The sequence below is a fragment of the Mesocricetus auratus genome, unplaced genomic scaffold (genome assembly GCF_017639785.1).
Source record: "Mesocricetus auratus isolate SY011 unplaced genomic scaffold, BCM_Maur_2.0 Super-Scaffold_100007, whole genome shotgun sequence".
NCBI classification, from domain to species: domain Eukaryota; kingdom Metazoa; phylum Chordata; class Mammalia; order Rodentia; family Cricetidae; genus Mesocricetus; species Mesocricetus auratus.
Window position 1 is genome coordinate 55,762,351 of NW_024429191.1, and position 27,771 is coordinate 55,790,121.

A 27,771-nucleotide genomic window follows, 5' to 3' on the forward strand; every position below is an offset into this window, starting at 1 on the left:
TCCCCTTCCCAGGGTTATTCATGCATTCTCCCTTGAGCCCTCCTTGTTACTTAGACTCTCTGTGTCTGTGGATTATAGCAGGATAATCCTTTACTTTACAGCTAATACCATTTATAATTACATGTTTCTTTCTAGGTCTGAGTTACCTCACTGGGGATGATTTTTTTTCTCTAGTTCCATTCATTTGACTGCAGATTTCAATGTTGTTGTTTTTAAACAGCTGAATAATGCTCCATTGTGTAAATGTACCACATTTTCTTTATCCATTCTTCAGCTGAGGAACATGTAGGTTGTTTTCAGTTTCTGGCTATTATGAATAAAGCTGCTTTGAACATAGTTGAGCAAGTGTCCTTGTGGTGGGATGGACCATCCTTTGGGTAAATGCCAGGAGTAGTATAGCTGGGTCTTGAGGTAAATAGGGCCCCAATTTTCTGAGAAACTGCTGTATTGATTTCCAAAGTGTCTAATACAAGTCTCCACTCCCACCAGCAATGGAGGAGTGTTCCCCTTGTTCGACATTCTTGCCAGCATGAGCTGTCACTTGTGTTTTGATCTTAGCCATTCTGACAGGTGTAAGATGAAATCTCAGTCATTTTGATTTGCATTTCCCTAGTGGCTAAGGATGTTGAACATTTCTTCAAGTGTTTCTCAGCCATTTGAGATTCCTCTGTTGAGAATTTTCTGTTTAGATCTGTACCCCACTTTTTAATTGGATTGTTTGGTTTGTTGATATCTAGTTACTTGAGCTGTATATATGTTGGATATTAGCCCTCTGTCAGATGTGGAGTTGGTGAAAATCTTTTCCCATTCTATTGACATTGCCCTTTGCCTTACAGAAGCTTTTCAGTTTCATAGGGTCTCATTTATTGTCAGTCTTAGTGTCTCTGTATTGGTGTTCTATCCAGGAAGTTGTCTCCTGTACCAATACATTCAAAGCTATTCCCCACTTTCTCTTCTATCAGATTCAATGTATCTGGTTTTATGTTGAGTTCTTTGATCTACTTGAACTTGAGTTTTGTGAAGGGTAATAGATATTCCATTCTTCTACATGCTGACATCCAGTTAGACCAGCACCATTTGTTGAAGTTTTTTCCTTTTTTCTATTGTGTATTTCTGGCTTTTTTATCAAAAAGCAGATGCCTTGAGTGTGTGGATTTATAGCTGGGTCTTTGATTCCATTCCATTGATTAGTCTATCTGTTTTTATGCCAGTACCATGATGATTTTATTACTATAGGTCTGAAGTACAGCTTAAAATCAGGGTTGATGATACCTCCAGAAGTTCTTTTATTGTACAGAATTGTTTTAGCTATCCTTGTTTTGTTTTTTGTTTTTCCACATGAAGTTGAGTATTTTCTTTCAATGTCTGTTTAAAATCAAGGAACTCAGCTGTGGCTCATCAGGTTAAAGCACTTGCTGTGCAAGCCCGACCATCTGGGTTAGACCCATGGAAGCCACAGTGTTGCACAAGACTATCCTCTAAGCCATACTTGCTGCCATCTCCAGGTGTTCATTTGAGCCTGCTCACAAAGACCACAGCAGTGTTTGTTGACTGCTGGCATTCTCTCACAGAAGGAGGAGCATGGAGGATCATGGAATACCTGAGTATTTGGCCACCCCTCCCCCAACCAGAGGAATCCAATTCGTCTCCTCTGGAGTCAGGCTGTCCTTTAGTGCATCAACAAAGTGTGGCATAAATGGCACTATTACTAGCTCCAAACCTAGCCTTTTAGAGCTCTGGACTGCTATGCAAGAAGCCAACCCTGAAACTACTTTCCTTGAGGAGGCCCAAGCCATATTAGAGATCACATTAGGCACACCAATGGCCATCTGCAGTGGGTCCCAGCCTTCTATTCATCCAGGTTGGCAACAGTCATGAGAGTGGAACTGCTTAAATCTTCATTTGTAGTCTATCTGCTGTACAACAGCACTGAGTGAATAGTACTGAGTGAACATTTAGCTAAGTATTCCTTTAATTCATTTGTTAAAAAAGCAATTGATAATCCATACCACTGGTTTTCATCCCCATTTTCTTTGTGTCTACAAAATAGTCTTAAGTTTTCTCTGACAAGTGAGTCAAATTCTATGAATGGTATTAGGAGAGTTTTCTAGAGATATAGAACCAACAGAATTTACACACACACACACACATTCATAACCTAGAAACAGAACTGAGTGGTTATTACAATAAAGATACATAATTAATTGATAGGATTAGAAGGAAACAGATATTGCCAAGTAATATAAGAAATATCATAAATGTCTGGCATTTGAAACCAACTTTGAAGACTGGTGAAGAATATACAACAGGGGACAAGGACCACCCATGGTGCTATAAGAGCACCGACAAGTCCGGAGACTGATAAATGAATACACTACTAGAGCACGTGGAACGTTTAAGGAATTGGGGAAAACTTACTTAAACTCTGACTAACCCATTGTTTTTCACAGCCTGTATCTCTGCAAATGAGACTTGAGTGCTTATACTTTTTCCAGACTCTGTTATTAACTTTTCTCATTGTGTGGCCAAATACCTGCCAGGAAGCAACAGTTTTTAGGGGATACAGTTGATCCATCATGGTGGGGAAGGTGTGGTGGCTCTGAAGTGGCAGGAACTTAAACAGCTTCCTGTCTAGTCAGGCAGTAAAGAGATAAATGCTGATGCTCATCAGGAATTCTCAGCTTTCCTCTTTATTCAGTCTTGAATCCCACCCCATGGGCTGGTGCTGCCCCATTTAAGGTTGAGTCCTTCCTCATTAATTATCTCTATAAATGCTGTCACAGAATTGCCCCAAAATATGTCTCCTAGATGATTCTAAGTCCAGTCAAGCAGTCAAGTAACAATGGAGATTAACCATCACAGTGATCTATTTTTATATGCAAGTGTTAAATGGGTTAGTAAGAATGCATCAGTCTTTCAATCAATACTTAATGGTTCTTGAATATCTTGAAGTTAAATGAACATATAGGCTCACCTACCATATTGTTTCTTGGTCAGTTTTTTTCTATCAAATAATCACACATTTTAAATAAAATCTATTTAACAATAGGACTCTGGAAATAAAAAGACATGAGTGTGTGTGATTCTGTGTGTGTGTGTGTGTGTGTGTGTGTGTGTGTGTTGATCATTTCTTTGGTAACAGAAATCATTCTACCCACTACAGAACTAAAAGTTATCCCTACACTTTTCTCCTGGTATTTAAAAAATATTTTTAGATTTATTTATTTTATATATTTATGTATATATATATAATGAGTGTTTAGCCTGCATGTATGTAAATATGTACATCACATGTGTGTTTGGTACCTTCAGAGGGCAGAAGAGGGTCTCTGGAACTGGAGTTAACAGATGATTGTAAGCCATCATGTGGGTTCTGGGAACTGAACCTTGGTCCTATGCCAGAGCAACAAGTACTCTTCTCTACAGCTGTCTGGAATTTTTAATGTTCAGAACAAGTAGGTTATTTGGCATTTTTCAGTAACCAGGTGACTGTTATGTGACAAAATAATGGTTAAATCTGATGCTTATGCTTGTTAGGATAGAATGGTAACTATTCTGTTTCCAGTTGCTTTTTGGATGCTACTATTAGAAACTGCATTGACTAGTAATTACCTTACTGAATAAGCATTGTTGGATCTTGCATTTCAGGCAGTGGATTTTACAGAAATAAACTTGATTGTATACTTTAGCCATTTCTTTTAAAATTATTTTACCATAAGACCTTCAATGCCTTGATATACAAAGTTGTTTGTGGCTGCTTTATAATTTTTTTCCTAAATACACTGAGGGAGAAGCAAATAAACCACCTGCCTATTTCTTGAAACATTAAGGGGAAAGGTTACTGTCTTTGTAGATCTCACATTTGAAACATTTCTTTGTCTTACTCTTTTTGTAAGAAATATTTGCCACTCTTAGATGTGATAAAGATACAAAGGGTATTTTTTTTTATTTTGTAAGCATGTAAAAGTATAAGCTTTCTTTCCTAGCTCTTTCCCACCCATTTTGGAATATAAAGTCAGATTCTTAGGTTAGAGAAAACTAGTTATAATGGAAAGATAAAATTGAATTCGTATGATGACTTTACTACTGACTAGCTTTGCACATGTCCCATGAGGTTGCAGTATACAGTAAATGAAATGAAATATGAAGAACCTAGTCCATACTTGTGCTTAATAAATGATAATTAGCCTCTGTAGATATTGATGATTTGAGCTATTTGTGTTTTGTAAGGAAGCATCAAAGATTTTTTTTGCTCTGCATATTCTTTACATATTTTTATTGTGATTCTCATAAATAGAAAACTCCGAAGAGCTGAAAATGATTTAATTGTTTCTCTTTGGGGGTATGCATTTTAGAAATGAAGGCAAAGATGTGAAAACAGCAACAGCCCGTAAACATGTATGAATGTAACCTTTTTAATTAACATCAAAGCAAAGGAAATTAAGATCAGAATAAGATCTAACAGGCTGGCAGAAATTGAAGATCAGCAAAAAAATCAGTGATTCTACTGTTATCTTGGACTTAGTTCAACTCATTAAGGTCCTACTCCATCCTTGTAGAAACAAGTCCGCACAACCACTTGATGTTCTTTTTAAAGTTGATTCTTTATCTTATAACTGAATAGCTTCACTTGTTGGTATATGTTCTGTTGACTCTTCTGCATGTAGACTAGAAAAAAGTGGAAGAGTATGGCTAGCAATGTTATGTTGTCAAAAAATTGTAAATAATCCAATTTAAGAATTAATAAATTTTGACATAATTACATAAATGAATGTATGAATTCCTCAGTAAAAATACATGAGGTGAAGCTATATGTAATAAGTAATATGAACCTAGTGAAAATGGTATTTAGTTTTTATCAAATTCTTCTTTTTTTTGTTTTTTTTGTTTTGTTTTTACGAGACAGGGTTTCTCTGTATTGTTTTCAAGGCTGTCGGTCCAGCCTGGCCTCGAACTCACAGAGATCCGCCTGCCTCTGCCTCCCGAGTTCTGGGATTAAAGGCGTGCACCACCACCGCCCAGTGTTTAGTTTTTAAAGAGCAAATGTCCAGCATGTTCAATGTCCTGGGCCTGATCCCCACATTCTTAAAAAGCAAGCAAATACTTATTGGCAAGCACACATACATTCTAATAAAATCTGAAGCCATTAGACAGTCAACGTAAATGATACATTAAGAATATAGTCATGAACTAGCAAGATGGCTCAATAGAGAAAGCAGCTTTCCTTCAAGACTGATTACCCGATGGTTGGATGTGGTGACTCACACTTGTAACCTCAGCACTTGAGATTGACTCAAGTCTGATCTATAGAGCAAGACTTTATCTCAATAAAAGTGAAAAGAAAAAGAATAGGTTGATAGATGGGCAGAATGAATAGATAAATGATGAAACAAATAGAGAAAAATGTTAATGATAAAATCTAAATGGTGGATATACAGGTTTACTTTATGGCATTTCAACTTTCCTATGTATTTGAGATATTCTTACAATAAAATTGAGTGGAAAATAAGAGTATTGTAAACTTTAGCTTAATGCATCATGAAGACAGACAGGAATCAAAAACAAATAAAGGATACAAGGTATTGAATACTATTCTCGCTCTTAAGTAGAATAGTGTTCATTTTACTACTTTACTCCATTACTTAAATATGTTAAAGTAGTCTTCATTATATAATATTTCATATAATAAAAGTGTGAGAGGAATATGTCAGAGTTTGAGAGATATTTAAGCAGTAATAATAATAATAATAATGAAGCACTATTTAATTAAATTATCTCACAAGAAATCATTCTTTGGGCACATCGTGTGTCCTTGTTCATCTGTATGTGTCTGTGTGTTTCTGTGTGTGTGCCTGAGTGATCATGCATATATACATGCAAGTCCATGTGTACTTGTGTGTGTGGTGGTGGGCAGAGTTTGATGTAGGAATCCTCCTTTATCACTTCCCCACCTTGTTCTGAGACTGGGGCCCCCTGTTGAACCTGAAGCCTACTGGTTTTCTAGACTGCCTAGCAAGGTCTGAAGACCCATCTGCCTCTCCTCCTGAGTGCTGGGATAAAGGGTATGTGCCACTACAGTGAATCCTTCATTCTCGTTTTTGTAAGCTTTCCAGGTTCTGTGTATTTTCCTATTCAGTTCTTTTCCATTTTAACACTTTCTTTTTATGAGTTCTTAAAGACCGTATCTTCTGATCCTAAAACCTATTCCACAGCAAAGGTTACTGCACTAGGACACCCTGTACCCTCCTTGTAGGAATAGGATCTCCGCAGTGTTCTTTCTTTAGCAGAAAAAAATAGCAATGATTAAATTTAAATCAATATTAAGAATAACATAGGAATAAACATTAAGAGTTGGCCATAACACAGAATCAACTAAGCAGGGCCCATTGGGCCTCAAAGAAACTGAAACTACAAACATGGACCCTGTATGGGTCTGAACTAGGTCCTCTGCACATACCTTATGATTGTGTAGCTTCGTATTCTTGTGGGAGTGAAGAGGCAGGAGGTCTCTGACTCTTTTACCTGACTTGGCACCCTTTTCCTCCTACTGGGTTGCCACATCTAGCCATGGTATGAGGACTTGTGCCCAGTCTTATTCTATCTTGTTAGGCCATGCTTGGTGAATATCCCTGGGAGCCTGGGAGATCTGCTTTATTTTAAAGGGAGCCAAGGAGGAGTTTATATGGAGAAGCGGGAGAGGAGCTAGGAGTAGAGAGAGGTGAAACTGCATGGTGTAATGTGTGAGAGAAGAATGAAAGTTTAAGAAGAGAGAGTTGGCCATGGATCTCCAGGAATGGAGGTGGGATGATGTAGAGGTAAATGGGGATGGCTGTATAAACCACAAAATATAGGCTACTCACTGGCAAACAGTACACACATGAGTTACTGCTCCTGTGTTTCCCAAAGTATGCAAAAGTGATGACAGAACAAATATTAAAATCAAGAAGCAAATGTATATATAAAAAGTCCTTATAGTGTCATTAATTCTATCATCTTTTCTCACATTTCCATCACCAATATTCTTGTCTCTGAAGGTCTGTATCTTATACTAACATAACTAGGTCCTAATGTAGGCCAGTCATAGATAAATGATAGTTTTCAACCAGCCCGAAGGGAATGTGTTGTTTTTCTCTTTAGTTTAAGCTATGGCCACTCCACCACCACCAGCAGCAGCTAGTTCCCACAGGCACTGACTCTTTCTAATGAGACTTATTTAAATCTCTGTTGCACTAAAGAACTCAAGATTCAAAGGTTGAGGTAGAATCCTGCTTCCCAGAGAGGCTGAATAAATACCAAGCAGCTTTAGCTCACCTCTTCGAGTCTCCCAAGAAGTCCTCATGCTCTCCTAGCCCTCTTTATAAATCCTCCACCTGGCTCCTCCCTACAACTTCCTGTCAGATAGTTGCTCCAGCCTCCTGACAAAAGGTGAATTTTATTTAATCGAACGTATCTTTGCATCATTAAACAAATGTTCCAGAGCATAAAAAAGTAACACACCTTAAAAATAATATTCTACAATAGGAATATTCTTGTGGTTTTAATTGTAGCATCACCCTATGAGTTTCCTTGGACAACTTATTTCCTTTTTGTGAATTTTGCTTTCTTAATTGATAAAACATTTACTGAGTTTTAGTAATTATTTCATGTGCCACTAAAAATACTATAGTTTTACTATTACATGGTGTATTTGTTTATTGTATGTATATATGTGCTTGTAAATGCATGCCACAGCACATATTAGGAAATTAGGCAACAACTTAGTGGAGTCTCTTTCTACCATCTCATATTGTCAGGCTTAAGGGGAAGGCACTTTCCCTACTAAACAATCTCACCAGTCCTGATTCCATGTGTCTTATTCATTTATCCTCTTACATGTACCCTGACTTAACATTACAAGACAAAGAACCTCCAAAGATTTAGTTGAGTTTGTTTTGTATTGATCGTCTACTGTTAGATATGGAGTCTACTATCAGTAAGAGTAGTTTGTTTTCCCAGTGAGATTCCCTTAGAGAAAATCATTTTTTTTATTTCCAAGTGACCATCAGTTGGAGATAGTTTCTCGGTTAAGGATGGAGGCATGTGTCTGCTTATTCAATGGGACCCCGTCTGGTGTAGGACCCCAGCAGGCTCAGTGCATGGTGCCACACTCTCTGTGAGTTCATATGTAAGAAGCCTGCACTGCTGTACCTAGAAGACCTTGATTCCTTGGTGTTCTCCATCCCCTTTAAGAAATCAATAATGCCAGGCATGGTGGTGCATACCTTTAATCCCAGCACTGGGAGGCAGAAGCATGCAGTTCTTGGAATTTGTAACCAACCTGGTCTAAAAGTGAGTTCTAGAATAGCCAGGGCTACACAAAGAAACACTGTCTCAAAAATAAAAAACAAACCAAAACAATAACAGCAACGAAAAGACAATGTACTTAATGTGTCATATGCAGTGCCTGGAACATTGTAAGTTCTCAATAATTGGGTAGCCATCCTGTTAATGGCACTGGCGGTTTTCCATAAGCACTTGGAATATTTGCTCATTGTTTAGGCTTTTCTTTGTGGATCAGAATTATAGGTCATTTTGATAATGTTTTTTGGTGTAAATATGATGAATACTAATTTTAAAGTAACATAACAATATAAAACATATTTGGTTGGTGTTCAGATGTAATTATTTTAATGAGTAGCACTTTGTTTTCAGTGAAATTTGTAGACTGTTGCTGATATTTCTTTCAGGAATATATTTTAGTGTTATCAGTCTCTTCATTTAGTGTTAATCATCTTTTATGAAGAAAATTTAGTTTTTAAATGCAGATAAACATGAATGACTTATTTCTGCATAAAAGGGTTAGTTAAATTCTATTAGTAATGAGACCATTTTAATTTTTTTCTATTTCTGTTTATACAGGAGGCTGACAGTGGGGAGGAGGAATGCCGGTCGCAGCCCAGAAGGTATGTTTGTTCATTTCATCTTATGGCGTTTATGTTGTTATATCTTTTCCCTAAATCTTTTTTAGTCTTGCTGAATTAGGTTGTCCTGGTTTTACAAGATGTTCCATTGATACTTTAAAAAAAAAAAAAAAAGGAACTGCTATTTTAGTGGTAACTCCCACCTGTAAATCTCAACACTCAGGAGGCTGAAACAGGACAATGGGCTACTTAGCCAAACTTTGTCTCAAAAGCAAACAAACAGGACTGGAGAGATGGCTCAGAAGTTAAGAGTGCTGTTGTTCTTCCAGAGGACCCAAGTTCAATTTCTAGCACCCATGGGGTAGCTCACAACTACAACTATCTGTAATTTCAGCTCCAGGGTATGCAAAGCCTTTTTCTGTTCTCTGTGGGCACCCACACACGTGGTGTGGTGCACACACACACCCTGACACCAACAAAAAGATTTTTTTAAATCTAGATAGGGACATGAGAGATTAAGATCATTGACTCCTCTTGCAGAGGACCCAGATTCAATTCCCAGAGCCACATGATGGCTTATAACTGTCTGTAAGTCTAGTCTCAGGGGATCCAACACCGCTTCTGGCGTCTGAGAACACTAGGAACTTACATAGTACATAAATATATGTGCAGACAAAACCCATACACAATTAAAGCTTTTTACATTTAAAAAATTATTTTTTAAAATAGATAAATACTATTTTAGAAATAAATAAGTGGAACTGCTTTAAGAATTCAGTTACTAATTCAGAAGGATTTCAAATGTTGATTGTTTTTCAATGGTATAGGAGGCTAGTTTGGGCTCATTTTTCATCAAGTCTCTTGGGTACTGGAGATGTAGCTCAGTTGATAGAGTACTTGCTTAGCATGCTCAAAATCGTGGGTTTGATTCCCTGGCACAGCATAAGCCAGACATTGGTGGTGTTCTATATCTGTAATTGAAGGACTTAGGAAGTGGAGGTGGGATGATCAGAAGTTCAAGGTCGGGAGCTGGGATTGACATGTGAAGCGAGCTTTTTTCTAAAAAATATAATGAAAAAAAAAGTTCAAGGTCATCCTTGGCTACATAGCTAGCTTGAAGCTAGCCTATGCCACAAAGGGAACCTCTGTCTAGAAAGTTCTACTCAATTATGTGTTTATATCCCCTAAAGTCAATCAAATGGTGAGCCATTCTGAGTAATATGTACAATGAATATAATAAGTATACTTATTATAAAGACATTAACCAGCTAAATTATGTCATTTATAGAAACAATGGGTGAACTGGAAATATTCATGTTAAGCTAGATAAGCTAGATGCAGAAAGACTGTCTCATGTTCTGTATATGTGGAATCTAGATTTTAAAAATAAAACATTAAAGTAGAAAGAAGAGTATTTGAGAAGAGAAAGGAAACAGGGAACAGGGACAAAAGGAAGAAATATAATCAAAGAAAGTTATTTAAATGTATGAACTCTAATAATGAAACCAATTGTCCTGTTCAATTAGTGTATGCTAAAATAAAGAAATGGAAATAAAAATTATCAGGCATTTGTTACTGCTAACCTATCGTAACTTAAAAGTATAGTTCCTTTTCTTTAGTAACAGATTATTGGCAACAGTTTTTCTTTCATTACTGTCACATATATTTTGGCTAAAGCTTGATTTCTTACTTTCTTAAAGAAGATTTGATGGTCAAATCTCATTTTGTGTAAGTCTAGGAGACAGAAACTCAGTAGACATTTTACCAGAAGCATTGTAAACATTACTCTCACTAGAGTTTTAAAAAGAATCCAAAGATTCTTATATTTCCTTATAGATTCAATCTAAAGATCTAAAGATCTCTGGATATTAACTTGAGATAACTCAAGCTTTACATATGGTCTTAGAATTCACTGAAGTATTTAGAATGCAATTAGGAATTGTACTGGCTTAAGAAACTGGCAGTAGTAAATTTTCCTCTAATATCTCGGACCTCACTAGCGACGGCCAACTGGCTGGGTGTTTCCAGTACCAAGCAAGATTCTCCTGCTATTGAGTGGGCCTTAAGTCCTATTAGACAGTTATGGTTACCACCAAGATATAAGTGCCACTGTTAACACCTTTAGGGATTTCTTAATGTGCTAGTCATTGTTGTAGTTCATAGTATCATAGCTAGATAGGACTCCTGATTGCTTTCTTTTCTTGGCAGTTCACATAGCACCTTCCAGTACTATGAAAGCTAGTCCTCAGGGAGGATGCTTTTGTGTTATATCCAGCTCGATTCCTTTGAGTCATGTGTGGGGGACTTACCTTCAACGTGTAGGAGGCAACCAGGAGCAATAGCAATACCCTGTAGTGTTTTGAGGCGATGGGGATGTCCTTCTGAATTATGTTTCTCTTATTGGTTGATGAATGAAACACTGATTGGCCATTAGCCAGGCAGGAAGTATAGATGGGCACGGAGAGAATTCTGAGGAGAGGACGCAGAGAGAGGTTGAAGGTGCGATGCCATGTAGCTGCTGAAGGTGGAGCCTTCTCTGGTAAGATAAGGCCATGTAGAAATACATAGATTAATAGTTATAGATTAACAATTAAGAGAGGGAGCTAGCCAATAAAAAGCCTAAGCCATCAGTCAAGCAGTTTATAAATAATATAAGTCTCTATGTGTTTATTTGGTGCAAAGCATCTGTGGGACCAGGTGGAAAAAGAAACTCTGTCTACATTGGAATCTCTTGAACTCCCCTAACCAGCAACTCAAAAGAAGGTTTCTTATGCCTAATATTGGGGTTTTTGATAGTCTATGGCTCTTGGGGGGAGCATTATCACCCTAAGTGACATAATTTCATCAAACTATATATATATTCCATTCATTGCATTCCATTTTCTGTTGCATTTACTTCTAGATATGAATATTTCTGCTTGCAAATAAATCCCTTCTCTATTTTGGCTTCTGTTGAAATCTACAAACACATTAACCTTCAAATCAATAATGTTTGTCACACCCCTGATAGTGTCTTCCAAACATATTATATGTGTGTGCATGTATATACATCATATATCATATAAACAGGATAAGAATTAATCTTTAGTTCCTGTAAATAATAGAATGACTCAGTGGTTAAGAGTTTATACTGTTCTTCCAGAGGATCCATATTCAGTTCCCATACTCATGTCAGGCAGCTCACAAACACATGTAACTCCAGCTCCAGTTCAGTGCCCTCTTCTGAACTCCATGGGAACTTGCACATAACACATATCAACACACAGATAAACACATATACATATAATTAAAATATATCTTTTTAAAAAATAATTAATCTCTAAATTGTAGTTCCTTTTTGCATTTTACTATATGCATTGAAGACTAAAACCACACCTTCAATATTTTACTTAGAAGTCTGCTACACTCTTCACAACTTCGGGGATTGGCCTAAGTGGGGTGATGAAGCATTCATGAGGCAGAGGAGAGTCAGGTGAGTTTCTATGAGTTAGAGGTCTAGGTCAGCCATGACTGCATAGCAAGACTTTGTCAAAAAACAGGGAGGGAGGGTAGGGGGAACGAATGAATACTTACATCGTTCAGAACAATTATGTTTTCTCTCTTACAGCTTTGGATTTTGTTTTGTTTGTTTTGATGATAGGGTTTCATGTAGATCATCCTGGTTTCAAACTTGCTAGGTAACATAAGATGACCTTGTCCTCTGCCTTCACCTCCCAAATGCTGAGATTATGGTCCTGCACTGTTGTGCCTTGAATGTATAGTGCTGGGGCTAGGAATCAGGGTTTCATGCATGCTAGGCAATCACTCTCCCAACTGAGTCACTTGCTCAGTCCCCATCTCAACTAAGGGTACAGAATGTTACAAAATAAGGTCACAAGGGGGTGAGTCTGATGGTGTTATAAAGTATGAAGGGATGAAAGAAAAATTATTACAGTAAATTAGGAATCTGTTGCAGTAAATTAAGCAAATGGCTAATCCTCATCAGAGAGCAGCATGAGGACAGGAACTGTTTTGATACAGCAATTAGCCGTTGGCACTCAGTAAATGATTACTGAACAAACAAGAATGTTGACATCTTTTCTATAAATAATGTACTTGAGAAAGACAATTTTTATGAGAAGGTACACCAAAAAGTTCACCTTTAGGCTTATAAAACAGAGGGAAACATTTAAGTAGAAAGAGCTTGATGACAGCTAGAACATATAGAGCCTGTGGGTGTAACTAGTGGTAGAATACTTGCCCATTATATGCAAGGTCTTGTGTCCAGTCAGACCTTCCTCTGGCATGTCCTTGGACACAACATAGTTTCACAATGATGCTGTGTTACTAATTCATCCAATTTGTGGCCAAGTCTTTGCTTAAGGCCTCTCATCTTTTCTCATCATGCTTTCCTTATCTTGTGTTTGTTATTTTCTTTTTACTTTTGAGCTGCAACTTCACTTAATATCAGTTAAAGATACATTAACCTAAAGAATGAGTATTATGTATAAATTTTAATAGGAGGGAAAAATAGGTGTAGGCGGAGTTATTCTGTGTTATAGCTCAGGCTTGTTACTAGCTAACTCTTATATTCAGTTTAACCCATATATCTTGTCTACATTTTGCCCTGTTGCTTGGGACATTTTCTCAGTATGGGGTGCACATCTTATTTCTCCATGTGTCTGCTGACAGCTCCTTACTCTGCCCTTCTTCTCCAAACATTCTCAGTTTTACTTTCCCACCTAACCTTATCCTGTTCAGCTACTGGCCAGTCAACTTGTTTATTAAACCAACCATAACAACATATATTCACACAGTACAAAGTAATATCCCACAAATAGGACAAAAATATTGTAAATATGATCTGGCATTTAATCATAATCTTTTAATTTTTAAAAATTTTTAAATAATCTAATTAGGAAAAAAGTTACAAATATAGTTCAAGGAATTTCTTCCTGATCACTTGAAATGCTTTGTCCACTTCTCTTTTCTGTTTTAGGAAATATAGTGATGATGTTAACCTTTCATAGAGAAGTCAAATATTTATTATGCTTCTAATAGGAGAGATGATGGGTAGATTGATGAATATAGGGATGGATGGGTGGATAGACAGATTTCCTATTAGACATAAAACACATATATAAGACAGAAGAAGATTTGGGTTTTATAAAACTAGAATTTTCAAATTCTTGATAACTGGCTGTGACTGATGACACTGACTGCTGCTGGCCTTCTGAAGCTTGGTTTTTGCTGTGGTTCCTCCTGTCCAAAGTAGAAAATCTGCTCTTTGGAAATGTTTGGGTCTGGCCACAAGGGGGTATCTTGAACTGTCTCTGAGGTGCTGCTAAGGTGGTGAGTGTGCATTTTTTATGGCTCTTAGCTACTTAAAAGCAGGAGGAATTTTCAATGAAGGACTTTGTTTCAGAAGGCATTCACTAATCTTTATCACCTGCCATTTTCTTCTACATGTAGTAGACTGTCTTATTACCAGGGCCATTGTAGAACTATATACTCCAGAGTATAAAAAGATCTGAAGTAGAATTCTTCCTTCACTAGAAGGCAAAAACAGAATTGCTTTGCCTCTCTTTTTTGTTTTAGGAAACATATTTATTGTGCTTCTAACAAGAGAGATTATGGGTATTTTGATGAATATAGGAATGGATGGTTGGATAGACAGATCTCCTATTAGAAGTAAAACAATCAGGCTGCAGTCCAGCTAATCCAACAATAGCTAACTGTGAATAGAAAGTCCAAGAATCTAGTAGTTGCTCAATCCCACAAGTCTGAGTGTCTCAGCTGGTCTTCTGAATATGCTGGAATCCCAAAGAAGTGGGCTCCAATGCCAGTGAAGGAATGGATGTGCTAGCAAGGTGAGGACAAGCAGGCAAAGAGCAAAAGCTTCTTTTTTTCCTTCCTTCCTTTCTTCCTTCCTTCCTTCCTTCCCTCTCTCTCTCTCTCTCTCTCTCTCTCTCTCTCTCTCTCTCTCTCTCTCTCTCTCCTTTTTTTATTTAAATTAGAAACAAGCTTCTTTTACATGTCAATCCCAGTTCCCTCTCCCTCCTCTCCTCCCTTCCCTCCTCCCCCCACAGACCCCCCTATCCTATCCCCTTTGTGTTTCCCAGGGAGGGTAAAGCCTTCCATGGGGGATCTGCAGGGCCTATCATATGATTTAGAGCAGGGCCTAGACCCTCCCCCGTGTGTCTAGACTTCAAGAATATCCCCCTATATGGAGTGGGCTCCCAAAATCCATTCATGTACTAGGGATAAATACTGAACCACTACCAGAGGCCCCATAGATTAGCCAGACATCCAAACTGACATCCACATTCAGGGGGTCTGGAACAGTCCTATGCTAGTTTCCCAGCTATCACTCTGGGGTTTATGTGCTCCCCCTTGTTCAGGTTAGCTATTTCTGTGGGTTATTCCAGCCTGATCTTGACCCCTTTGCTCATCATTCCTCTCTCTGTGCAACTGGATTCCAGAGTTCAGCTCAGTGTTTAGCTGTGGGTGTCTGCTTCTGATTCCATCAGCTACTGGATGAAGTAAGGTAGTCATCACTCTCATTATCAGAGAAGGGAATTTAAGGTAGCCTCTGGACGATTGCTTAGATTGTTAGTTGGGGTCATCCTTATAGATCTCTGGACATTTCCCTAGTGTCAGATTTCTCTTTAAACTTATAATGACTCCCTCTTGTAGCTGTAATGATAAACAGCTCACTTGTTGAAGGTATAGGTAACTATTAGTTGTAGAAATTACTTAAAATTACAAGAGAAAACGGGCAAGTAGATTTCGCCACCGAACTGGAAGCAGAAAGGAGAGAGCAGCTCTGCCGCACAGTCTTTTATAGAACCTCCGTACACGCCTCTAGCCAAAAGTGGGCCTGGCTAGCAGCGTTGTCAGCGTAGTTCACAGCCCTATCATTACTACATCATTTCTACATACATATGTGCCTCTAGTGCGACACATGGCTAATGGTGCAGTCCTAAGTCTCCTCCTATACCCTCTATTATGGTATCTCTTTTCTTCCCTGACTCAGTCTTCCTGTTCTCTCACGTCTTCCTCTCCCCTCCTCTTCTTCCCTTCTCTTTCTCCTAACTCCCTCTCCCCTCCCCCCATGCTCCCAATTAGCTCAGGAGATCTTGTCCGTTTCCTCTTCTCCAGGGGACCATACATGTCTCTCTTAGGGTCCTCCTTGTTTCCTAACTTCTCTGACAATGTGTACTGTAGGCTGGTAATACTTTGTTCTATGTCTAAAATCCATATATGAATGAGTACATACCATGTTTGTCTTTTTGTGACTGGGTTACCTCACTCAGGATGGTTTCTTCTAGTGCCATCCATTTGCCTGTAAATTTAAAGATTCCATTGTTTTTTTCCATTGTGTAAATGTACCACATTTTCTCCATTCATTTTTTCAGTTGAGAGGCATCTAGGTTGCTTCCAGGTTCTGGCTATTGCAAATAATGCTGCTATGAACATGGTTGAACAGATGTCCTTGTTGTATGAATGTGCATCTTTTGGGTATATGCCAAGAGTGGAATTGCTGGGTCTTGTGGTAGGCTGATTCCCATTTTCCTGAGGAATCACCATACTGATTTCCAAAGTGGCTGTCCGAGTTTGCACTCCCACCGGCAGTGGAGGATTGTTCCCCTTTCTCTACATCCTCTCCAGCATAAATTGTCTTCGGTGTTTTTGATTTTAGCCATTCTGACAGGAGTAAAATGGTATTTCAGAGTTGTTTTGGTTTGCATTTCCCTGATGACTAAGGATGTTGAGCACTTTCTTAAAGTCATTTTAGACTCCTCTATTGAGAATTCTCTATTTAATTCTTTAGCCCACTTTTTAATTGGATCCTTTGGTGTTTTGGAGACTTGCTTCTTGAGTTCTTTGTATGTTTTGGAAATCAGCCCTCTGTCAGATATGGGGTTAGTGAATATCTTTTCCCATTCTGTGGGCTGCCGTTTTGTCTTGTTGACTGTGTCCTTTGCCTTACAGAAGTTTCTCAGTTTCAGGAGGTCCAATTTATTAATTATCGATCTCAGTGTCTGTGCTACTGGTGGTATGTTCTGGAAGCGGTCTCCTGTACCAGTTCGTTTGACGATACCACCTACTTTCTCTTCTAAGAGGTTCAGTGAGACTGGATTTATGTTGAGGTCTTTGATCCAAATGGATCAAAGCTTCCTTTTTCTTTGTCCTTATATATAGACTTCCAGCAGAAGGTATGCCTATATTAAAGACATGTCTTCCTGCCTCCAGATTTGAATTAGAAGCAAGTGACTTCCAGCCAAAAGATTGGGATCAAAGGTGTATGTCTTCCCACCTCAAGATCTGGATTAAAGGTGTGTGTGTCTTCCTACATCAAAGGTCTGGACTAGAAGAGGATTCACCTACTTCAAACCAAGCATAAAAATCTCTCGCACATGTGCCCTCCATTTCTGGATTGTTGTTCATTCCAGATATTGTAAAGTTGACAACCAAGAATAGCAAATGACCAAAAGCAAGTTGGTAAAGAAAATGTTTATTTGGTTTATACTTCCATATCCATAGTCCATCACTGAAGGAAGTCAGGACAGGAACTCAAACAGGGTGGAAGCCTGAAAACAGGAACTGATGCAGAAGCCATAGAGGGGTGTCGCTTACTGGTTTGCTCCCTATGTCTTGCTCAGTCTGCTTTCTTATGGTCCCTCCCACATCAATCACTAAATTAAGAAAAATGCTATACAGTCTTGCTTACAGTCCCGTCTTATGGAGGCATTTTCTCAATTAAAGTTCCCTTCTCTCAGATGACTAGCCTGTGTCAAGTTGACATAAAACTAGCCATCATACTGTCTAATTAGATAAGATTCCAAATCTACAACCGTTGGGTTTTCTATGCATACAATTTTAAACATCTACGCCCCAAATACAAAGGCACCTACATTCGTGAAAGAAACATTACTAAAGCTCAAAATGCACATAAAATCTCACACACTAATAGTAGGAGACTTCAACACTCCGCTCTCACCGCTAGACAGGACCTCCAGACAGAAACTTAACAAAGAAACAAAAGAACTAATAGAAGTTATGACCCAACTGGGTTTAACAGACATCTATAGAACATTCCACCCAAATACAAAGGGATATACCTTCTTCTCGGCACCACATGGAACCTTCTCTAAAATTGACCACATAATAGGAAACATAGCAAATCTCCACAGATACAAAAAAAAATTGGAATAACCCCCTGCATCTTATCAGACCACCATGCATTAACATTAGAATTCAACAGTAACACAAATCGCAGAAACCCTATAAACTCATGGAGATTGAACAATGCACAATTGCACCATCCCTGGGTAAAGGAACAAATAAAAAAAGAAATTAAAGACTTCCTCGACTTCAATGAGAATGAAGACACAACATACACAAACTTATGGGACACTTTGAAAGCAGTGCTGAGAGGAAAGTTTATAGCACTAAGTGCCCACATGAAAAAACTGGAGAACAGTCATACTAGAGAATTAATAGCACAGCTGAATGTTCTAGAACAAAAAGAAGCAAACTCCCCCAGGAGGAGCAGATGCCAGGAAATAATCAAATTGAGGGCTGAAATCAATCAAGTAGAAACCAGACAAACACTGAGAAGAATCAATGAAACAAAGAGTTGGTTCTTTGAGAAAATCAACAAAATAGATAAACCTCTGTCCAAACTAACCAAAAGACAGAGGGAGAGCATGCTAATTAACAAAATCAGGGATGAAAAAGGGGACATAACAACAGACTCAGAGGAAATCCAGAGAATCATCAGGGCATACTTTGAAAATCTGTACTCCACAAAATTTGAAAATTTAAAGGAAATGGACAATTTCCTGGATAGATATCACTTGCCAAAACTAAATCAAGAACAGATAAACAATCTAAACAGACCTATAACCCCTAATGAAATAGAAGCAGTCATCAAAAGTCTCCCAAATAAAAAAAGCCCAGGCCCAGATGGCTTCAGTGCAGAATTCTACCAGAAATTCAAAGAAGAGCTAATTCCAATACTCCTCAAAGTATTCCACACAATAGAAGCAGGAGGCTCACTGCCAAACTCTTTCTACGAGGCTACAATTACCTTGATACCCAAGCCACACAAAGACACAACTAAGAAAGAGAACTATAGACCAATTTCCCTCATGAACATTGATGCAAAAATACTCAATAAAATACTCGCAAACCGGATTCAAGAACACATCAGAAAAATCATCCACCATGATCAAGTAGGCTTCATCCCAGGAATGCAGGGATGGTTCAACATTAGAAAATCTATCAATGTAATCCACCATATTAACAATCTGCGAAAGAAAAACCACATGATCATCTCACTAGATGCTGAAAAAGCCTTTGACAAAATCCAGCACCCCTTCATGATAAAGGTCCTAGAGAGATCAGGGATAACAGGAATGTACCTGAATATAATAAAAGCAATATACAGTAAACCAACAGCTAACATCAAACTAAATGGAGAGAAACTCAAAGCAATTCCTCTAAAATCAGGAACAAGACAAGGCTGTCCACTCTCTCCATATCTCTTCAATATTGTACTTGAAGTTCTAGCTACAGCAATAAGACAACAAAAGGAGATAAAGGGGATACAAATAGGAAAAGAAGAAGTCAAACTTTCACTATTTGCAGATGATATGATAGTTTACATAAGTGACCCAAAAAACTCCGCAAGGTTACTCCTAGAGCTGATAAACACCTTCAGCAATGTGGCAGGATACAAGGTAAACTCAAAAAAATCAGTGGCTCTATTATATACAGATGATGAAGTGACTGAGAAAGAAATCAGAGAAACATCACCCTTTACAATAGCCAAAAACAGCATCAAATATCTGGGGATAATGTTAACCAAGGAAATTAAAGACCTGTATATCAAGAACTTTGTGTCTTTAAAGAAAGAAATCAAAGAAGATACCAGAAAATGGAAAGATCTCCCATGCTCTTGGATTGGTAGGATCAACATAATAAAAATGGCAATCTTGCCAAAAGCAGTCTACAGATTCAATGCAATCCCTATCAAAATTCCATCACAATTCTTCAAGGACCTGGAAAGAACATTAATCAACTTTATATGGAAAAACAAAAGGCCCAGGATAGCTAAAACATCCCTATACAATAAAGGAACTTCAGGAGGCATCACCATACCTGACTTCAAGCTCTATTATAGAGCTATAGTCCTGAAAACAGCTTGGTATTGGCACAAAAATAGGCAGGTAGACCAATGGAACCGAATTGAAAGCTCTAATTTTAACCCACACACCTATGAACACTTGATTTTTGACAAAGAAGCTAAAACTGTACAATGGAAAAAGAAAGCATCTTCAACAAATGGTGCTGGCATAACTGGGTACTGGTATGCAGAAGACTGCAGATAGATCCATGTTTATCGCCTTGTACAAAACTTAAGTCCAAATGGATCAAAGATCTCAACATAAATCCAGCCACACTGAAACTTTTAGAAGAGAAAGTGGGAGATACTCTTCAACGAGTTGGTACAGGAGACCACTTCCTAAACATAACACCAGTGGCACAGGCACTGAGATCGACAATTAACAAATGGGACCTTCTGAAACTAAAAAACTTCTGTAAAGCAAAAGACACAGTCAAAAAGACAAAAAGGCAGGCCACAGAATGGGAAAAGATATTCACTAACCCTACATCTGACAGAGGGCTAATCTCCAAAATTTACAAAGAACTCAAGAAACAAGTCTCCAAAACACCAAAGGATCCAATTAAAAGGTGGGGTACAGAGCTAAATAGAGAATTCTCAGTAGAGGAGGCTAAAATGGCCAAGAGACACTTAAGAAAGTGCTCAACATCCTTAGCCATCAGGGAAATGCAAATCAAAACAACTCTGAGATACCATCTTACTCCTGTCAGAATGGCTAAAATCAAAAACACCGAAGACAATTTATGCTGGAGAGGATATGGAGAGAGAGGAACACTCCTCCACTGCTGGTGAGAGTGCCGACTCATACAGCCTCTTTGGAAATCAGTATGGAGATTCCTCAGGAAAATGGGAATTAATCTACCACAAGACCCAGCAATTCCACTCTTAGGCATATATCCAAATGAGGCAAAGTTCATACAACAAGGGCATCTGCTCCACTATGTTCATAGCAGCATTATTTGTAATAGCCAGAACCTGGAAGCAACCTAGATGCCCCTCAACTAAAGAGTGGATAGAGAAAATGTGGTACATTTACACAATGGAGTATTACTCAGCAGAAAAAAATAATGGAATCTTGAAATTCGCAGGGAAATGGATAGCACTGGAAGAACCATCCTGAGTGAGGTAACCCAGTCGCAAAAAGACAAACATGGTATGTACTCACTCATATATGGATTTTAGACATGGATCAGTATAGTGCCAGTTTGCACTTCCACTGATAGAGAGTCTGGGAAACAGGAAAGAACCTAAAAGATATGCATATATGCATAGTACCCAAGAGAAGAGGATGGAGACAAGATCCCCTGAATGGATGGGGAACACGGCGAGGAGTGGGGGGAGTGGGACCTGGGAAGAAGAGAGGGGGTGAAGAGGAAGAGAGTTGGTCATGGGGGAAAAGGAAGTTGAGGGGGTGAGGGTAGAATAGGGGGAAGAGGGAATCATAGGATCGAATACAGATCAGGCACCAGAGCGACCTCGAGTGATCTAAAGGGATAACACCAATTGGCAAGCTAAGCAATAGTGGAGAGACCACCTCGAATGCCCATTCCTGATAATGAACTTGATGTCTATAACCATCCAGAGCCTTCATCCTGTGACTGGTGGAAGCAGAGGCAAACACACAATTAATCACTGAACTGAACCCAAGGAACCCAGTGACAGAGAGAGAGGAGTGATGAGCAAATTGGCAAAGAATGGGCTGGCAAAACCAGCAGAGACAGCTGATCTGAACAAGGGAGAGCTCTTGGATCCCAGACTGACAGTGGGGAGGCCAGCATGGGACTGATCTGGACCCCCCAAATGTGAGTGTCAGCAAGAAGGCCTGGGCAACCTATGGGGCCCTGAGCTGTGAATTAGTGTCTATCCCTGATATACAAACAATCTTCGTGTGCCTATAGCACAAAGAGGGATGCTCTCTCAGCCTGGACTCTTAGGGGGAGTGCCTGGACCCTACCCAGAGTAAAATGACAGACTCTGATATCCCCTATGTGGAAGGATTTGGCAATAGGGTGGGAGGGTGGGGGGAAAGGGGAGTGCGGGAGGAGGGGAGGGAGAGGGAACTGGGATTGACATGTAAAACAAGCTATTTAAAATAAAAAAACTGAAAAAAATGACAAGAAAAAAATGAGTGTGAAGAGAATGTATCCTAGAATAATGGTATGTAAATGACTTCATTGAGGTTAAGAATATTTAATTAGTATAATAATACTAACTCAACATTCATGTTCTGAAGAGTTATTCATAGAAGATAAAAAAAAAAAGAAGTCATCATAGAAAGTCTACATGTCCAGCAGTGTAAGCGAAAGATCAATGAAGAGACCAGATTATAGTTCTATCTAACCTTAGCCATGTAAGTTACATGGTCCTCATTTGTAAAGGAGAATTCCATCTGTACATCTATCCGTATAGGGTTTCTATGGGTTAAATATAGGAAATTTTAATAAATAATAAGCACCCAACATCAAGTTGGAGATATTAATGATGGTACTTTTACTATGTGTCTGAATTTGTTTCAACTTCGATAAACTGGCATCTCAGTTTCTATAACTTTGTGCTGTGACTGAACCTCTTATCTCATCAGATGCTAAGACCATTTACTAAGGAAAAGCAAGAGAACAAATTGTGACACTTCAGATTCTAAAGCAGTAAATATTTAACACAACTCTAGCATTAAATTAGAAATGAAAAATTCTTATTTCTGCATCAGTAGGTCAAATCTGTTTTACTCTTGGTTATTACCAAAAAGTGACAGCCATTGGATACTTTTTTGAAAAGTTTTATTTAGAAGAACTGATTGTGACTCATGCACTCAGTGGATATTTATTACAAAAGATTCATGCATTTGATCTGTTACTACTGTTCCACAGTCCTGAGGCAGAGGAACATATTAAGAAACATAAACTGCCAGACTGTTCTAGAGTTAAATTTTCACTGAGAATTTCCTCCGCCTAAGCAGCCATATGAGAGAGAAAAAAAGGAACCTGTTACCAATTACCTAACCCAGCCCTAAAACAGCTGTTCTGTTGACATTCCAAACAAAGGTCAGGAAATTGAGAAACTCTTTGAAACACCTAAGTGTCTGTAACCTACTTGTGCTTATAAGAACCCTTGCCTCTCCGTGCAAAACTTCTCCCCTCATCCCCCCACAGACCCTCTGCTTCTCTTCCACAGCACTTCCAGCACTAGTCTCTGTCCTGTTCATGATTATGTCCTTGAATTTGGACACCTAGAATGCATATCCCGTAGCTTCTCATCTATTTTCAGACTTTGGAAAAATACTTTTTAAGCTTCTTTGAGAACCTTGCCTCAACAACATAATAAAAATCTTTTATAAGGAGAGACCTAAAGTCAAAGTACTTATTCTTATTTTATTTCAGTCAATAATTACTACCATTATTCCTTTTTAATTTTTATTTGTTATCTATTATTTATCTTGAGACTGGATCTCTCTATGTAGCCCTGGCTATACTCAAAACCTCTATGTAGCCCAGGCTGGCCTGGAACTCACAGAGATTCACCTGTTTCTGCCTACTGCTGGAATTAAAGGCATGCACCACCAAATCCAGCCATTCCTTTTTTTTTTTTAAGCTGATTATGGGTATGGGGACTGGAGATGTGACTAAGCAGTTAAAGAGTACATATTACTTTTCCAGAACACCCAAGCTCAGTTCCCAACACTCACATCCAGCAAGGGAGGGGCACGCACGGGTGTGCGCGCGCGCACGCATGCACACACACACACACACACACACACACAGAGAGAGAGAGAGAGAGAGAGAGAGAGAGAGAGAGAGAGAGAGAGAGAGAATAAAGATAAATGCTAAGATTTTTATTATTGTGTATATAATGTGGACATCTGTGTGCATGCAGCTTGGTACACATGTAGACATCAGAGGACAACCTTGTGAACTCCATCTTTCCTCCCACCTTTTATGTGGGTTTCGGGGGTGGAACTCAGGTTGTCAGCCATCGTACTTGACCTGTATTATTTCTTTTCTGTTTTGTTTTGTTGTTTTTCTGAGACAGGGTTTCTCTGTGTAGCCCTGGCTGTCCTGGAACTCACTCTGGCTGGCCTCAAACTTAACAGAGATCTGCCTGCCTCTGCTTCTTGAGTACTGGGATGAAGGGTGTGCGCCACCACAGTCCAGCTATTATTTCTTTTTGTCATTATAAAAGGAATTCCTCCAAAACTATCAATGTCTACAAAAACAAGTCTTTGCCTTACATAGTTTACAAATCTTCCAACAACCTCATTTGACTCATAACCCTCATGTTTCTATCTCCTAAATGCTGCAATTATAGCCATGTGCCACCATGAACTTTAGCACTCTTTATAAAGGGGTCTGGAGCAATGTTTTAACCATGCACCTTGGGGTAATGGCATAAAAGAAAGGGAGCAACATCCTGCAGGTACAAATGTACAAGAATTATGCTGTTTATGGAGAACATGGAGAATTTGGTGGGCAGTTTCTTTATCTGCCTCATCTTTTTTCCCCCTGCTTTATTGTAAGCTATATTTTATATTTAACTGTATATTCTCTACCATAACACAATACCTAGCAGAGTTGGCACTCATTAGATACAATCTTGTTTACATATATGTAAAGCATGAAAAAATATATATGTATCTATATAATGTTCATATGCAAAATCATTTTTGAAAGAATCTTTGAAAGCCCTGTTTTGAAGGTTCAATATAAGAAATTCAAATTCTATGTTCTAGATGTCCCTTTTTCTTCCTATAGGATTATTTTGTAAATTCTCTCATGTCTGTATGAAAATATAAGCAGCATTACATATACATATGTATGTATAGATATAGATATGATTAATGCTTTAGTTTGTCAGTCTAAAGTTGTCCTTCCTTTGGATTAAAAGATGGAGGAGGTCTTTAGGAAAAACATGATTACCTTTTGTTTCCATTTGTCTGTTTTTAAGTTTTGAAATCTTGTGGAGTTAAGAGCTTAATGTTTGTATATCCCTATCATTCTGACACTGTTGACCAGTGTGGTGGTTTTCATGAGAATGTCCTCCATATGTCCAGAGGTTTTAATACTTAGTCCTTAGTTGGTGGTACTGTTTTGGTGGGTTTAGGAGGGGTGGCCTTTCTGGAGGAAGTATATCATTGGAGGCCAGCTTTGAGGTATAAAAACCTCCTCCATTCCCAGGGTACTCTCTTTGCTTCCAGATTGCAGTTAAAAATGTGAGCCCTCAACTTCTGCTCCAGCCCCAGTGTCTGCTGCTTGCTTTCAATGCTGCTTGCCATCACAGACTCTTAACCTCTAGAACTATTAAGCCAAATAAACCCTTCATTCTATAGTTGGTCATGATGTTTGATCACAGAAACAGAAGAGTAACTAATACACCCAAGTTAATCCATTATCAATATGAAACTTCAGTGGTGAAGGAGCAGAAAAAAGTCTGAAAAAAGCCAGAGTAAAGTGTGTGTGTGTGTGTGTGTGTGTGTGTGTGTGTGTGTGTGTGTGTGTGTGTGACACATACACACAGGAACACACATCAGATTCCCTGGAACTGGAGTTACAGGGAGTTGTAAGCTTGGATCGTCTGTAAGAGTAGTACATGCTTTTAACTGCTGAGCCATTTTGCTCCAGCCCTTAAGGTTCCTTTAAACGGGGGTTATATTTTACAAAGAAAGCCTAATTTCTAGCACAAATATAAAATACCTGTATGCTTTTGCTTCCTTTTTTTCTTTCTGATAGCTGCAGTGTCTTCTTAAAAGAATTAATCTTTGTGAGGTGCACTTCTTTGATTCCAGCACTCAGGAGGGAGAGATAGGTGGAACTCTGTGAGTTTGAGACCAGCCTGGTTTGCATACCCAGTTCCAGGCCAGCCAGAGCTGCATAGTAAAACCTTGTTTGAAAAAACAAAAGCTGGGCAGTGGTGGCACATGCCCTTAATCTCAGCACTCAGGAGGCAGAGGCAGGTGGATCTCAGTGAGTTCCAGGCCAGCTTGGTCTACAGACCAAGTTTCAGGATAGCCAGGGATGTACCGAGAGACCCTGTCTCAAAAAACCAGAGAGAGGAGGCTCACAACTGTCCATAACTCTAGCTCTAGAGGATCCAGTGTCTCTAGCTTCTGCAAGTATGTGCACATACCCACATGTAGGCACACTTATACATAATTTAAAATAATAAAAATAAATCTAATAAAATTGTGTTGAGACAATAATAGCTGTCATTTCCTAAGGGAAAATTACTATTTTTAACCCAACACAATCTCTTTCTTTGAAAGTATTGTTTGTTTTATTTTGGAGGAGGTTTTTCTTTTTGTTTTCTATTTTTGGAGACAAGGTCTTGCTGTGTAACTCTGACTGGCCTGGAACTTTCCTTGTAAACCAGGCTGACCTCAAATTCACAGTGACCCGCTTGATTCTGCTTCCTAAATGCTGGGATTACAAGCATATGTCACTATACCCTGCAACAACTTTTTGAAAGCTTGGGTGCTGTAATGGCATTCAACCTTGGTTTTGTCTAAACCTGAAAATTCCAATTACAAAATGTAATTACTATTAAATTGGATTGCTTAAGGGTAAAGTATTTTATAAACAAATAATAAAAATGTAATTCCCTGTGATGTGGTACCTTTAAGATGCACAGAAATGCTCCTTTGACTTCTACTTAAGTATAAATAGTAAACAAATATGAAAATATTTAAAATGGGAAAGTAATATTGTACAATTGATTTATTTATAATTCCTATCTCACTGTGGTTTTTGGGGGGTGATTTGATGAAAAGGTCTTACTATGTAGCTCTGATTGGCCACCATCTCACTGTTTTATCATCCCTTCTTAATCCTTCTAAGTTATTGCAGTTGAGTGCTGTGAGCCAAGCTGACAATAAGAACAAGGCCAAAAGCCGGGCGTTGGTGGCGCACACCTCTAATCTCAGCACTTGGGAGGCAGAGGCAGGCGGATCTCTGTGAGTTTGAGGCCAGCCTGGTCTACAGAGTGAGTTCCAGGACAGCCTCCAAAACAATACATAGAGACCCTGTCTCGAAAAACAAAACAAAACAAAAAAAAGCCAGATGCACTTTGTATTACACAAGCAATAAATAAAGCACTTATTAGGGTTGTTCGTGAATCAGAAACCATTTTCCTGTATTGGGTTTTATCATTATCATGAATGTTCCAAAAAATATCTGTGAAGATAAATCTTGAAGAAACTAGACTTTTCCCTTTTTGTTTATTAAATAACATAAAACAAGAGCTCAAACAGTAATTAAACTATCAAACCTAATATTGTTTTCTAGTAGCATACTAGTTCCTTAAATATCTGAGACAGCTAATACCCTTTCTCATTAAGATTCAGACAAAATAGGAAATAGAGGTGGTTTTTTTCCCCTAGTGTTTTTGTTTTGAGAGAGGGCCCCACTTTGCAGTACAGGGTAGCTTGAACTCATGATGATCTTCCTGCCTCAACCTCCCCGTTAGTGGGATTGTAGATGTCTAGCCGTTATTTCCAGTTTACTTCTCTAGCATATTGTTTGAAAATCTTAAAACATGCAAATTAGATGAATTATGTACAAACACCCAAATACAACCTCTAGGTTCTACAATTTACATTTTTGCTATATTGGATTGTTTACATATTTACCCACCTATCCATCCCTGAACCACAAGGGGGGTTGGGTTTTTTAATTAATTTATTTATTTATTGTGTAAATGTAGCATGTTGGG

General features: G+C 38.5%; 1 protein-coding gene across 4 annotated transcripts in view; it reads left to right on the top strand.

Moving 5' to 3' along the window:
- Positions 1-27,771, top strand: part of Ssh2 (slingshot protein phosphatase 2) — a 262,347-nt gene that overhangs the window by 94,867 nt on the left and 139,709 nt on the right. For all 4 annotated transcript variants that reach the window (XM_040749174.1, XM_040749172.1, XM_040749173.1 and 1 more), the window contains one exon: positions 8,899-8,942. In XM_040749174.1, coding sequence (XP_040605108.1) covers positions 8,899-8,942 — 44 coding nt within the window. The remainder of the gene's footprint in view (positions 1-8,898; positions 8,943-27,771) is intronic.